The 14,021-nt window shown below is 50.2% G+C and overlaps 1 protein-coding gene across 3 annotated transcripts in view; it reads left to right on the top strand.

The window, feature by feature from the left end:
* Clec16a (C-type lectin domain containing 16A) overlaps nt 1-3,735 on the top strand; it is a 222,738-nt gene extending 219,003 nt beyond the window's left edge. Inside the window, exon 23 of one of the 3 annotated variants that reach the window (XM_057774918.1) lies at nt 631-3,735. In XM_057774918.1, coding sequence (XP_057630901.1) covers nt 631-986 — 356 coding nt within the window. In that variant the 3' untranslated portion in view covers nt 987-3,735. The remainder of the gene's footprint in view (nt 1-630) is intronic. The other 2 variants (XM_057774919.1, XM_057774920.1) reach the window with 2 other exon arrangements.
* The last annotated feature ends 10,286 nt before the right edge of the window (nt 3,736-14,021 follow it).

Here is a 14,021-nt window from a genome sequence, read left to right as displayed (position 1 = left end):
AGCAAGTGGCCATAGTCTATCTACAGTCAAATCAGGTTTTATAAAGCACCCAAACAAACAACAACAAAATCCAGCTATTTAGCATGTCTGGTAGAGGTTGACGGCTCCTCTTTGTGGCACTTGTGGAAAGCTTCTGACAGTCATGTCTTTGACAAGCCCATCATCCCCTCGGTGGGTGCAGAAGGCAAAGACAAACCATAGCACCAGATTTTAACTATTGCACTGGACTCCTTAGCAAATACCTCCACGTGTAGCCCCTAGCAGTCGCCTGGGATTACAGGTGTGCAGCAGCCTGCTTGCTTCCCATTTATGTATTTATTGGCAGGCAATTGGCCGTGACTCATCCTGCACAAAGCCTGCCCAGGCTGAGTTTCACTTTCAGCATCTATATGTTAGTGAGACACAAGGCCTGAGTTTTTCCCTGCTGTCACAAGTCAGACCCCCAGGTTCCTGACATACTACCCCTAGGACTTAGCAGCTTCTGGGTCCCTAAAAGGAGTAGGTGGAACCAGGCCATGCCCTAATACCAACAGTCTCCCCGCAGGTTTTTCTACCTTGATGCAGGAGTGGTGGGTGCCAGCTGATTATAGTGTCACCACAGCTGAAAGTTTCTCTGCTTTCCTCCCTTAGATGCCCCCACAACTCCAGAACAGCCTCAGCCTCACCTTCTAGTCCAGTCGGTGATTGTGAATGAAATGGATGTCAACTCCAAGCCCAGCAAGAACTTGGCCAGGAACTCTGAGGTGGAGACCATGCACCTGTCCCCCAGCCTCCTCCCTGCCCAGCAGCCCACCATCTCCTTGCTCTATGAGGACTCTGCTGACACACTGAGCGTTGAGTCGCTGACCCTTGTGCCCCCAGTCGATCCTCACAGCCTCCGAGCCCTCACTGGCATCCCCCAGCTTCCTGCACTGGCCACAGCAGGCCCAGAGACCCCAAATGAGGACACTGTATACCCAGAGCCTGCGAGCCCCACAGAGCACTGAGTGGGCACCCAGGGATCTCCCTTTGTGTGTGCAGCCTGCTGGTAGGGACCCCAGTGTAGTTTTTGACAGCAAGACACATCGGGAGCACCCACAGTTCTCCATGGCCTTGGAAGCTGTCCCTGATACCTCTTCCTGCAAGACAGCCATGGACCACTGGAGTTTCTCATTTGCTCTGACCTCCTCCTGAGCAGGCTAGGATCCCAGAGACAGCCTTCTGTGTACAGGTGATGGCACTGGCCGCCCAGAGGGGTCCCGACAGCCCCGGGTGGCACCCTCCTTCAGGCAGCTCCCTTGTTTTCTCTCCCCATGTGCACAGAAGTGGACAAGGTTACTTTGGGTAGAACTCTGTAGAGAAGCACCTAGATAAATATCTCTTTCAGGCTATTTATTTCTGGTTTTGGCAACAAGTGAAGAGATTTATTTAAAAAGTACTATTTGCGGGGGGGGGGGGAGCAAAAAGAAAAAGTCCTCAACCATGAGGCTCCAAGTCACATTAGAAGTACCAGCTGTTAAGGTTCCCCTTCTGTAGAACTTTGCTGTGTATTTATTCTGAAGTTGTGGGTGTCACTTCCTCTGTTTCCCTGAGTGATTCTTGTTTCTCTGTCCCAAATTCTACAAGCCTGTGGGATAATAATATCTCTCCCTGAGACATTCAAATACTTCTGAACAAGAAGAACTATGGCCATATGGAGTGAGAAAGCCCGCTTTTGTGCTGTGATCTAGGTGGCATCTGCCCTGCTCAGGATACCACACAGGCACAGCCTGCAGCAGGCTTACTACCTTCTCTCTTCATCAAGAAAGACCACTGAGACCAAGGAGGCCCTAGCCCAAGTGGCCATGACGGGAGTCATCCTCAGATGTAACTAGCTTCCCAATATGCATATGGATGCCCAACCAGGGGCCCAGCTGCAAATCAGGTGACCCAAAAGCAGACTTTTCCCTTCCCTGTCCATTGCTGCCTCTAGCACAGAGCTTGTTTCAGTATGCAAATCCCATACTTGTCGGTATGTGCCAGCAAAATCCAGATCTGTCCTATCAGCCCCCAGCTTTCCTTTGCATGCCGTCAGCCAGATCACCACTCATGGCTCCATGGCAAGGCTTTCTGTGTCTTTCCTGCCAGTACGGCCTCATCCAGTGTCACTATCTACCAAAGGCTAACCACGAGGGTACCCTGGGGAGGCCTGTCACTATCTACCCATCAGAAGTCCTTGCCATCTCTGGTCAGCCCACTTCCCTGCAGCCCCAGTGCTCCCCAGGAGGGGAGTGGTGCCCATGTGGACTGACCTCTCTGGTCTTTAAAAGCACTTCTGCCTAGAGGCAGAAGCTCCAAAGGCAGTGGCAAGAAAGGATGTACCGAGCCCCTGGAAAGGGAGGAGAGTGATGGCCACTGAAAGAAGGGTTCTCCCAGCCTCCACAACCAACCCTGGGTATTTCTTGATCATCTGCAGGAAGGGGTAGTCAGAGGAGCAGGCACTTTGGATTTTGAAATGGCAGTTGCGAGGGCAGCATAAATGTTGTAAAATGCAGTGTGGCCAGAGAGAAATGCCTGCAGCCACCCTTAACCCACCCGTGCAGGTGGGCCCCACCCCTTGGGACTAGCCTCTTCTCTGCAATCAAGAGGTTTCAAGGAAGGGAAAAGAAGCAAGGTGGTGAGCAAACTCCTAAAGAGCAGCTGCTATGGAGTATTCATCAAGGACAAGCCTGTCCTCCATATCTTGTAAGATTGGTTCCAAAGGCTTCCTGCAGCCAGGCACCCAGGGGTACCTCCAAGTGCGCAAAAGTGAACTTCCTGTGCACAGAGTCCTTGGCCCTTTGCTAATGAGGGGGTCCTGGAGGAAGGAGCTGGCCAGGACGCTTCCTCACTAGGTCTTGATGGCAGTGGGCACAATCCAGTCCTCTGGAACACCTTACTATCTTGGCAGCTGCTCTCCAGGCAGACCCAGTCAGAGAGAACATACTGGGTCTCCCATGGTCAGCAGTGGGAGGTAGAACTGAGGGATATCAGGTCTAAAAGGTCACGCAACTTCTGACTTGGAGGTCCCAGAATCAGCCTTCAGAACCGTTAGTCCCATCTCCAAGGGCATGCATGCCCTCCCTGCCCTGGTCTCTCTCCCTTCTGCCACTACCCTGGGGCAGACTAGCAGAGCTGTCCACATAAGCCCCACATCTCAATTTTGACCATCACCGTAGAGAATAGAGCACTGCCCCTCCTATTTGGAGGCATGGGCAGGCGGGATACTTCCCACAGGTCAGACTCAGGTGTAGTGGTGAGCTTTCTGTATGGTGGAGGTGGTGGAAGAGGCTTGCAGAGCTGACCCAGCCTAGCCACCCACCCACACACTTGGATTGCCAGGGCCGGATGACTACATCCTTCCTAGGACAACACTGGCTTTCTCTGTGGCTCCAAAGTGCACAGTTGTAAATAAGGCACGGGTAAGCCAGGTCTGGTCTTTTGTAGATGCAATAAATATATTTCATGCAGTAACAATGGGTAGAAGGTTAAATGCTTCCTCCCTCAGAGCTGAAGCTGTAAGGGGCAGTGGCAGAGGGGGACAGGGCTGGGAAGCTCTGGCCAGGGAAGTGCCTGCTTCTGCCAACAGGATTTAGGCTTTGTGGGGACTAAACCCGAGGGGGACATGGAAGCTAGAACTTCCTTGTAAGTTGGAACTTGGCAATAAAAAGCAAAACCAATGGTCCAGAATTGTGTCCCGCTGCTCCTTGGCACCATGGCAGGAGGCTGTGCCCGTCACAGGAAGGGTCATCGAACCCCTTGATCAGTCATCACCAATCAGGTGGAACGAAAGTTCTGGAGACCTCACTGCCATCTCCAGCTCTGCTGCAGTTCCCGGGAGCAGTTCTACCCACAAAGGGGGATAGCATCTCGGGTTTGCTCTACCTCAGCTGCTCCAAGCCTGCTGCCCTCTGCCATGTGATATGGGCTGCTGTGGCCCTGCCTGCTGGGATAGAGGCAGAAAGGGCTCCCCACCTGGGACAGCCAGGTGACACTGGTGGTCACAACTCCTGCACACCCCAACATATACCAGAGTGAGCCCTGGACATCTCTGGACCCAGAATCACAGGGTTCTTTATGACTTCTGATGCTCTGTCTTGAACCTAGTCCAGAAATGCCTGAGGACATAAGACTCTTGAAAGCAAACCCAAAAGAAGAAGCCGGACACTCAAGCTCATATAGGATCCTTACAGAAGAAATGAGGCCCAGCCTTGTGCTGGCAGCCAGCATGGCCTACTTCTGCTTCTGGCCTGTGGTTGTCCTAGTTCCTTGGAAGCCCAGCCATGATCTGAGCCTGGGAAGGCTCTGGGGTCCATTGAGTGGGGTTACCAAATGGAGTCAGCTCACCACTGGGGCGTCAGCCAAAGGCCCATCTTCAGCCTCCTTTCCCTCACAGCACTCCTGCTTGGTCGCGTGGGCATTCACATGTCTGAATGCTTTGGTCTGTGGAAGGAACATACTGGAAGCATGCACAGGAAAGGGGTGACCTCAGGATGGACGGTGCCAGAATCAGCTGTTGACTATCCTGGGTCTCCAAGAGCCAGGCCCTCAGGGATGGAGAGACGCGGGTGAGGGTCCCCTAAACACAGATGAGGAGATAGGAGGTGCAAGTCCCCAGGCTGGGACGGGAAGGAGGAGCAGCAGCACTTTTGCAGATATGGATATGTATTGGACTCATCTGGAATTCAAGTCCAGAGCAAGAAGCACACACCCCAGACCTAGTCATCAAAATCCTTTCAGTACCCCCACTGAGGGCCCTCAGCATTGCCTGGGCTCAGAGGAAGTGCCCACTCAGGGTGGGCCTAGAGCCCCCCTTAACACGGGTGTGGTTGTCACTGACTGCTGCTACCAACACCCGCCCACCCTCGCAGCTTCCTTTACCCCCATAGCAGCCCTGCTTTGGACTTGTGGGCATGTGGGCATGTGTATGTCTTGGTGGCTTCAGCCTAGAGAAGGAACTTACTGTAAATAAACTCAGGAGGGTAGCCTTGAAGTGGGGAGAGGTAGAGGACTCCTAGTCAGTCGTAGCAGCGTAGTATGTGTGCATGAACATACATGCATGTATGTAGAAGGTGGAAGCCAGAGGTCAACAATGCTCATCATTCCTCAGTCACTCTCTAGACCATTTGTTTTGAGACAGAACCTACCTGTCTCTTTGCCTGCAGTTCACTGGTTTGCCTAGGCTGGCTGGGCAGCAGCAAATCCCAGGAATCCTCTCTCTACCTCTCCAGTGTCACCTCGCCTGACGTGTGTGTGTGTGTGTGTGTGTGTGTGTGTGTGTGTGTGTGTGTGTGTGTTCTGGGCGTGGAACTCAGTTCCTCATGCTTGCAAGGCAAACACCTTACCAAGCACTTAGTCCCCAGCTCTTTATAAGTTGACTCTCTCTGGAATCTGTTACAATAGAAAACTGACTAATCTCAACCAGGACTCCCCTGTGACTGATGTGGTGGCTGGAGGCTAGGCACTTTCCATTCTCCTGTTGTGTCCCCTGCAGATCAGCCAAGGTCACTGAACCCTTGGAGATCAGTCACAGTGTGTCCCGCCCACTGCAAGTGGGAGGGTCAAGTAAGGGCGGGTAGCAGCATCCTGCCTACCAGCAATCTGAGTCCCTCACTGGAGGGGAAGGCGGCGTCCCAAGCAGCCAGATAAGGAAAGCCCCTTCTACTTCTGTCTGCTTCTTCATGGCTCTTCAGGGTACTAGGAAAGAACCCTCGAGGCCTAAAGTGCCTTTCTCCAAAGGAAGGTGGGTTTGGCATAACTAGACACATGGGTTTCCCAGGAATTCACTCCGGGGTACATGATGCTCAATGGGGCGCTTGCATGCCTCACTCTCCTGCAGGCAGGCCATGGTGCCCTGGCATTGCCCCTTTGTGGTTCTACCACCCAGACTACCCACATCATTAAGGCCCTAGGTACCAAGCTCTGCGCTTAGCCTGACGCCTGGGCCTTGCCCATCCTCTGGTGTTCCCACACCCCAGCCCAGCCTAGGGTACTGAAGTTGGAAGTCATACCTAGAATAGAGGACCCCGTTCTACCTTTGTCCACTTCCAGCAGGGTGGAAGTCACAGGAGTCTGTTCTCCCATGACTATGGCAGTCACAAGTGCAAACTCAAACTCAGCGCAGCTGGCACTCTCTGGAAGACGAGAGACACCGTTCCATGCCTCTCTCCCAGCTTCTCATGCTCTGCGTCCTAGTAAGTGAGTCACCAGGCTCTAGGTCGGTCCATGTTTGTAGGGCTGTGGGTCTCCATGCCTCATAACCTTCTCCTTTCCCTGAAGACATCAGTCATGGGGCGAGGACCCACCCTGATCAGGGTGATCTCATACGTTCCTCAGGCTGCTGACATCTGCAAAGGTTCCAGAGATTAGGACACAGATGCCTTCCCTAGACAGTCATGGCGCAGAACACGAGCTTGCCAAGAATGAGCAATGCCACACAAGCAAACTGAAAGCAAATCCAGAGAACGCACTCTTGGAGTTCTGATGGTGGTGTTTGGGTTTTGTTGGTATGTGGTATCTGTGTGTGTGTTCGTGTGTTTGCAGTTAACGTGTATATGTGCATGCATGTGAGTTTGTGCACGTGGAGGCCTCAGTCATTGTCAGTATCTTAGGGTCACTATTGTGATGAAACACCATTACCAAAGCTACTTTGAGAGGAAAAGGCTTAGTCAGCTTACACTTCCACATCGCTGTTCATCATCAAAGGAAGCCAGGATAGGAACTCAAACAGGTCAGGAACCTGAAGGCAGGAGGCAGAAGCACAGAGGGGTGCTACTTACTGGCTTGCTCCTCATGACTTGCTTGGCCTGCTTCCTTATATACCCCAGGACCACCAGCTCAGGGATGGCACCACCCACAATGGGCTAGGCCCACCCCCATCAATCATTAATTAAGATAATGCCCTACAGGCTTGTCTACAACCTGATCTTATAGAGGCATTTCCTCAACTGAGGCTCCCTCCTCTCTGATAACCCTAGCTTCTGCCAAGTTGACACAAAACTAGCCAGCTCACTAAGTACTGTCTACCTTGATTTTTGATACAGGGTCTCTCACTGGCCTAAAGCTCACCAATTAAACTAATATGGCTGACCTGCAAGCCCCAGGCATCCTTCTTTCTCTGCTTCCCCAGCCCGGGGATTACAAGTGCGCACCACCATGTTCAGCTTTTTTTTCCAAGACAGTTTCTCTGTGTATCCCTGACTGCCATAGAACTCACTTGGTAGACCAGGCTGGCCCCAAACTCACAGAGATCCACCTGATTTTGCCTCCTGAGTGCCAGGATTAAAGGCATGTGCCACCACCGCCACCCAGCTCCCAGCTCTTTTCTTTTTACTTGTTGTCTTAGTTAGGGTTTCTATTGCTGTAAAGAGATACCATGACCACAGCAACTCTTATAAAGGAAAACATTTAATTGGAATAGCATACAGTTTCAGATTTAGTCCATTGTCATCATGACAGGACATAGCAGTGTGCAGGCAGACACAGGAGAGGAGCTAAGAGTTCTACATCTTGATTCACAGGCAACAGGCAGTGAACTGTGTTACTGGGTGTAGCTTGAGCATAAGAGACCTCAGAGCCCACCTCCACAGTCTTACACTTCCTCCAACAAGACCACACCTACTCCAACAAGGCCACACCTCCTAATACTGCCACTCCCTATTGGGGCCATTTTCTTTCAAACCCCCACATTTGTGTCCTTAGGACAAACTCAGGTTTTGACCAACTGAGCCAGCCGTGCCCTCAGCCCTTGCATCTTTTTTTGAGAGAGGGTTTCACTATCTAGCCCAGGCTGGTCTTACACTCAAGATCTGTCTTATACTCAAGGTCTTCTTCCCTGCTCCTCCAGGAAAGGATTGTAGCACCTGCACTACGGGACAGTATGCAATCCGGGAACTAGGCTGGAGATTTAAAACACACACACACACACAGAGACACGGGCACACGGGTCATCCTTGAAACAAGAATGCCAACTTTATTGTGCTCCAGGGAAGTTTATATAGGGATCCTTAACTGCTAGCCACACCCCAGCTCTTGGGATTTCCAGCTGTAAAACCCATCAGAATTCACTCCCCTGCCATCAGGAACTCATGAGGGTCTTGGGCTCAGAGCAGCTGCAGACACAGGAAAACAAGTTGTTTCACTCCAGCAGGCAAAGGGCTTGAGGCAGACAAAGAAAGGGGCCAGGGGTCTGCAGCCCCAAACACAGGATCACAGCTGTGCCCCTTGCCACTCCCACCTATAGATTTAGCCAAGTCCCATGCCTGCCCTGTCTGTTGAAGGGACTCCATGTTGAGAGAGGCTTGCAGAACCTTGTCAAGGCTTTTCTCTTGGATGTGATCAGCAGGGTGACAGAAGAAAAGAACCAGGTCACAGTGAGACTCAGAAGTCAGGACTGTCAGATGTAAGGCAATGTGTGTGGCACAGCTTGCAGGTCACAGTATGCCATGAGCTATGCCAACTCTCCTCCATCAGAGCACCCTAATTCTGCAAGGCTGAGGGTGACCGAGTCTATTGACAGAATTTCCCAGAGCCTGGCGTGGGACACTGTACCTGGAAAATGAATGGGCAAGGCCATAAATTCCCAACCTGAGTTCTCATATGCCTTAATGCCCATGGCCCAGCTTTTGGCCTCAGTCACTCAGATTAACACTGGTATTATCCAGGCCTTTCCCAGCCCAGCCAGCAATGCCTGGAAGAATTTTCCAGGGTCTGCTTGCCGGGGAAGATGCATTGGAAGCTTTCCTTTATCATCCTTAAAGATTCTGTGTTCCCCCAACCATGTCCAATCGGATGGCAGTGCTAGCTAGCTCCAGAGGCAGTCAGTGTAGCCCTGCCCCGTGCTCAAGACCGAAGGGCACTAAGGAAGTGGTTGAGCCTTACAAAGATCAGCTTCCCCAGCAGAGCGTGGGTCTCTCCCTGGAAGGTCCTTGTTTGAGCATACGACATGGGGGCATGTCATTGCCCAGGCTAACACCTTAAGCTAGAACCAGCTAGAATCATATGGGGTTTGAAGAATTCCTGCTACCACCCAGGCTGTGATTCCAGCTACTCAGATGGCTAAGGCAAGGAATTGCTGGTCCAAGGCCTGCCTGGGTAACTTAGCGGGGCCCCCGTCTCAGAAGGAAAACGAAATCAGGCTGAAAATGTAGCTCACTGAGAAAGCACTTGCCTAGCATGCCCCGGAGGAGGAATTACTCCTGTCACCCAGGGTCACAGTCAGATGGACCCCAGGACCATTAGGCTTCTGAGATAATTCTGTGTGGTCCAGGCAAACTTTCAAGTCATAATCACCCTTCCTCATCTTCTTCCCTACCTGTCGGATGGCTGGGATCATCCCTTCTGCCAGATGGCTTGTAGTGAGGAGGAGTGGCTGGGTTGCATCCCGCCACCCCGCTAGCTTTACCCCGAAATAAACTGTATTCTTTTAAACACTGCTTGACCCATTAGTTTCAGCTTCTTATTGGCTAGCTCTTACATATTGATCTAACCCATTTCTAATAATCTATGTAACACCACAAGGTGGCTAACCAGGAAAGATCTTAACCTGCGTCTGTCTGGAGTGGGAGAATCATGGCAACTGCCTGACTCAGCTTCTTTCTCCCAGCATTCTATTCGGTCTACTCCGCTTACCTAGTTTTTTGTCCTATCAGGCCGAGCAGTTTTCTTTATTAGTTAACCAATGAAAGCAACAGATAAGATACAAGACCCACCTCCATCATTTCCCCTTTTTCTGTTTAAACAAAAAAGAAAGGCTTTAACTTTAACATAGTAAAATTACATATAACAAAACAGTTATCAAGTAAGAATTATAGTTACAATATTTACATCTACTTTATCTTTTATCATAACTAAGGAAAACTATAACTACCCATTCTTCAACTCCATCAAAGAATCCAGAAGGATATAATACTACCTAAGTAAACAAGAAATAAGAAAACTCTAGAAATGACAGAGACATCTCGCTGCCTGGATAGTCACCCAAAGTTCCTCTGTACCGTTGGGGCATCCATCTTCGGCCTACAGGCCCATAGTTTCCAGCAGATATTTCCATAAAGCAGGAAATTTCAAAGACAATCAGTCACTATCTGCTGTGTCCTGTAGAATGTCTTGCAGACTCTTTCATGAGTCAGGAACCCCGAAAGATCATCTTACCTTTAGGCAAGTTCAGCAGTCCTCTTTCTGCAGGTTGTGTCCAGTTCATCCAACAGTCCAGGCAAGAGCAGTTTCTTGCCCAAATGGCTATCAAACTCCATAAGGAGCCTCTTCAATGCCCATCTTCCTCTTGAAGTAGCTGGTGCTGCCAGGAGCAGACATGTCTCATTGTCATGAAAAGCCCTAAGTTATTAAGACATTAAATGCCATATTCTGTAGTCTTTAAAAGATATGAAGAATGCCTATCTAATTGAAATATATCTCTATATATCTAGAAAATCTAACTAACATAACTACAAATTTGACTATTATAGATGATTTTCATTACATAAACTGAACACAGAGAACCCACAGAGAGAGGACTGCTGAACTTGCCTAAAGGTGAGATGGTCTTTCTGGGTTCCTGACTCATGAAAGAGTCTGCGAGACATTCTGCAGGACACAAAAGAAAGTGACTGAACTGTCTTTGAAATTTCCTGCTTCATGGAAAAGTCTGCTGGATACTATGGGCCTGAAGGCCAAAGATGGATGCCCCAATGGTACAAACGAGACTTTGGGTGATTGCCCAGGGAGTCAATTGTCTCTGTCATTTCTAGAGTTTTGGATTTCTTGTTTGCTTAGGTAATATTATATCCTTCTGGATTCTTTGATGGAGTTGAAGAATGGTTAGTTATAGTTATAGTTTTCCTTAGTTATGATAAAAGATAAAATAGATATAAATATTGTAACTGTAATTCTTACTTGATAACTGTTTTGTTATATGTAATTTTACTATGTTAAAATGAAAGCCTTCTTTTTTGTTTAAACAGAAAAAGGGGAAATGATGTGGGAGTGATTTCTTTCTAATCTGTTGCTTTCATTGGTTAATTAATAAAGAAACTACCTAGGCCCATTTGATAGGCCAACACTTAGGTGGGTGGAGTAAACAGAACAGAATGCTGGGAGAAAGAAGCCAAGTCAGGCAGTTGCCATGATTCTCCCGCCGGATACAGACGCAGGTTAAGATCTTTCCTGGTAAGCCAGCTCGTGGTGCTACACAGAATATTAGAAATGGGTTAGATCAATATGTAAGAGCTAGCCAGTAAGAGGCTAAAACTAATGGGCCAGGCAGTGTTTAAAAGAATACAGTTTCCGTGTAATTATTTCGGGTATAAAGCTAGCCGTGCGGGCAGCAGGGTGCCAGGAACTTAGCCCGCCGCTCCTACTATAACAATGGCTGGGATCTCCACCTGTTGGATGGCTGGAATTACCCCACCTGCTGGATGGCTGGGATCACCCCATAAATGACTGGGATCACCCCACCTACTGGATGGCTGGGATCACCCCATCAATGACTGGGATCATCCCACCTACTGGATGGCTGGGATCACCCCACCTGCTGGATGGCTGGGATCACCCCACCTGCTTCATGGCTGGGATCGCCCCATCTGCTGGATGGCTGGGATCACCCTACCTACCGCATGGCTGGGATCACAGGGGGCAGTTGTTCTGGTTAGGTGTGACTGGCCTTGATTACAAGCTGCCCAAATTTCTGCTGTAGTTCACATCTTACCTTGTGTGTTTATAGCGTGTGTCTCTTTGACCCTCATCATCCCGCCATTGAGGTTTATCCGTCCTGTGGCATACATTAGTACCTTGTTTCTTTTGCAGCTGAATACTATCCCATCCTGCCTTGTCCTGTGTATTCAACTGCTCATCAGTGGGCCTTTGACTTGTCCCTGATTTGGCAGCTAGGGCAAGGCTTCTTGAATCAGTTCAGTTCAGCGAGCACTTGACAGAGGGCTACCTGGGAGCCAGCTTCAGCTCAGCTCAGAGATGAAGCTACTGCCCTCATAAAGGTCAATCAGACAGACAGACAGGCAGACAGACTGACCACTACTGCCAGCCTGTACCACCTACAGCAAAAGGCTCAAGCCTCCACATCCTCATCTGGGAAGTGGATCCAGGGAAGGCAGGCTGCCCCCTTACACTCTGGGTTCCCCTACAACACGTTTACACTGAGAGCCCAATCTGCACCTTGAGCTTCTGGGCTGGCTGAGCCTGGCTAAGCCGAGGAAACAGAGACAGGGGCTCAAAGAGACACACGCCTGCACAGGGCTCTGAGACCAAGGGGTACACTCGAGTTCTGGGTTAAACATCATGAGAAGAGGTTTGGAATCTGTAGGTGAGAGACGCTAGTGTGGCCCAAGGCCACATGGGGAAACAGCTGTTTTTGATACAGGAATTCAGGAAGTAGCATCACAGGTAGAGTGGGCAGGGCTGAGGCAAGGTGGGAAGAAGGCCAGATTTACACAGGGCTTGGAGAAGATTCCAGTGAACACTCCCAGCGTTCCACATGTGGCAGTGGTCACCTGTCTCAGGCATATCCAGTGTTTCCTACTGATTCTCTCACTCCCACCAGCCACTGAAAGATCTTGCACCATGGTGTTAACTGGCAAAGATTTTCCTAGGAGGATAGAGATTCCCATGACCTCACTGTCAAGGGACATCGCTGACTGACGCCTGGCCAATCTCCCTCCAGATTTTCTTTGCGCAATTTGACAACTGAATTATGTAGTAGATATCTATTTATGTTCTGCTTGGACACAGGAGCCTCCTCGTCTCAGCATGGCTCTATTACTGGAAGCTTCCTCCCTAAAGAGCATGACAAGTTCTGAGGCAATGACATGTCCCTTGGGTGAACTGTTGCCTGAGACTGGACGTTAATGTTGCTTTTGCTTCCTCATTCTAATTCAGCCTGAACTTTCCAATACTGTGGCAAAAGCCTAAAGCAGTCAGCATATGAAGCAAAAAGGTTTATCATGACTGGGGGCTTAGAAATGCCAGCGCAGAAGGTGGTGGGCCCTATCTCTCTTTTTTTAGCACACTGCAGGAAAAGGTTGCAAAGCAGAACTGTTTTCTCATGGCTGGGAAATGAAAGAGAGAAACAGATGGAGGGACCTGCAATCCCCTCCAGAGCATGGCCCTGTGATGGACGACCTCCCACTTCTCAGTTGTGCCACAGCCTGAGCACTCCAGGGCCTCTCAAGGCCCCAAGTATAATGGTCACCTTGCCTACCCTCACCTCCACCTACTGTTCTCTGTACAGCAGAAGCGAGTATGGTGTTCCCAAACAGCATTCATACGGTCCTAGCTCCAAATGGAGAAACTGCCTTCCAAAATGATAGGACCATGGCCATTCCTGCCAGTTAAAGAGGCAAAGTGCTCACCTCATCACAGCTTCCTGGCCCAAGTGTTGTGTGTGTGTGTACATGTGTACATGTATGTGCATGTGCCCGCACACACAAGTATGTGTGCTTTTGTGTATGCATGTGTGGAGGGAAAAAAGACCGGCTGCAGCTGTCATCCTCAGTCACCATCTTCTCTTGAGATAGGGTCTTTTGCTTTCCCGGAACTCAAGTAGGCTACGCTGGCAGGCCAACAAGGCCCAGGAAGACCCAGGGATCCACCCGCCTCCACCTTCCAGCACTGGGATTGTGAGTGTGCACCACCATGCATGCCTGGCTGGTGGTAAGTGTGCACCGCCATGTGTGCCTGGCTTTTCTACACGAGCTCTGGCTTGGAATGCAGGCCCTCCCGCTTGCACAGCAAGTACTTGTCCAGCTGAGACTCTCCCGGCTTTTAAATGCTGTTGTAAGTCCCCTAGTTCTCAGCTCAAACCTTTCTTCTGTAAAGCTGAGCCTCCACAGGCTCTCCTCTCTGCCCTCCACATTCCCATGGGTCACAGCCACCCCAGCTGCAGGTCTGGTGTCTAAGCCATGGAGAACCCACCTGATCCCTAGACAGAATGCTTTGTGTCTCCACCCGATACTGGGAAGTTGCCTCAGCAACAGGAGGTCAGTGGTAGATTCTGTTTTGTGTTGTTTTGAGAC

Source organism: Chionomys nivalis, chromosome 7 (genome assembly GCF_950005125.1).
Source record: "Chionomys nivalis chromosome 7, mChiNiv1.1, whole genome shotgun sequence".
Lineage (NCBI taxonomy): Eukaryota > Metazoa > Chordata > Mammalia > Rodentia > Cricetidae > Chionomys > Chionomys nivalis.
Note: the sequence above shows the minus strand (reverse complement) of the source record. Positions and strands in the feature narration are given on the sequence as shown.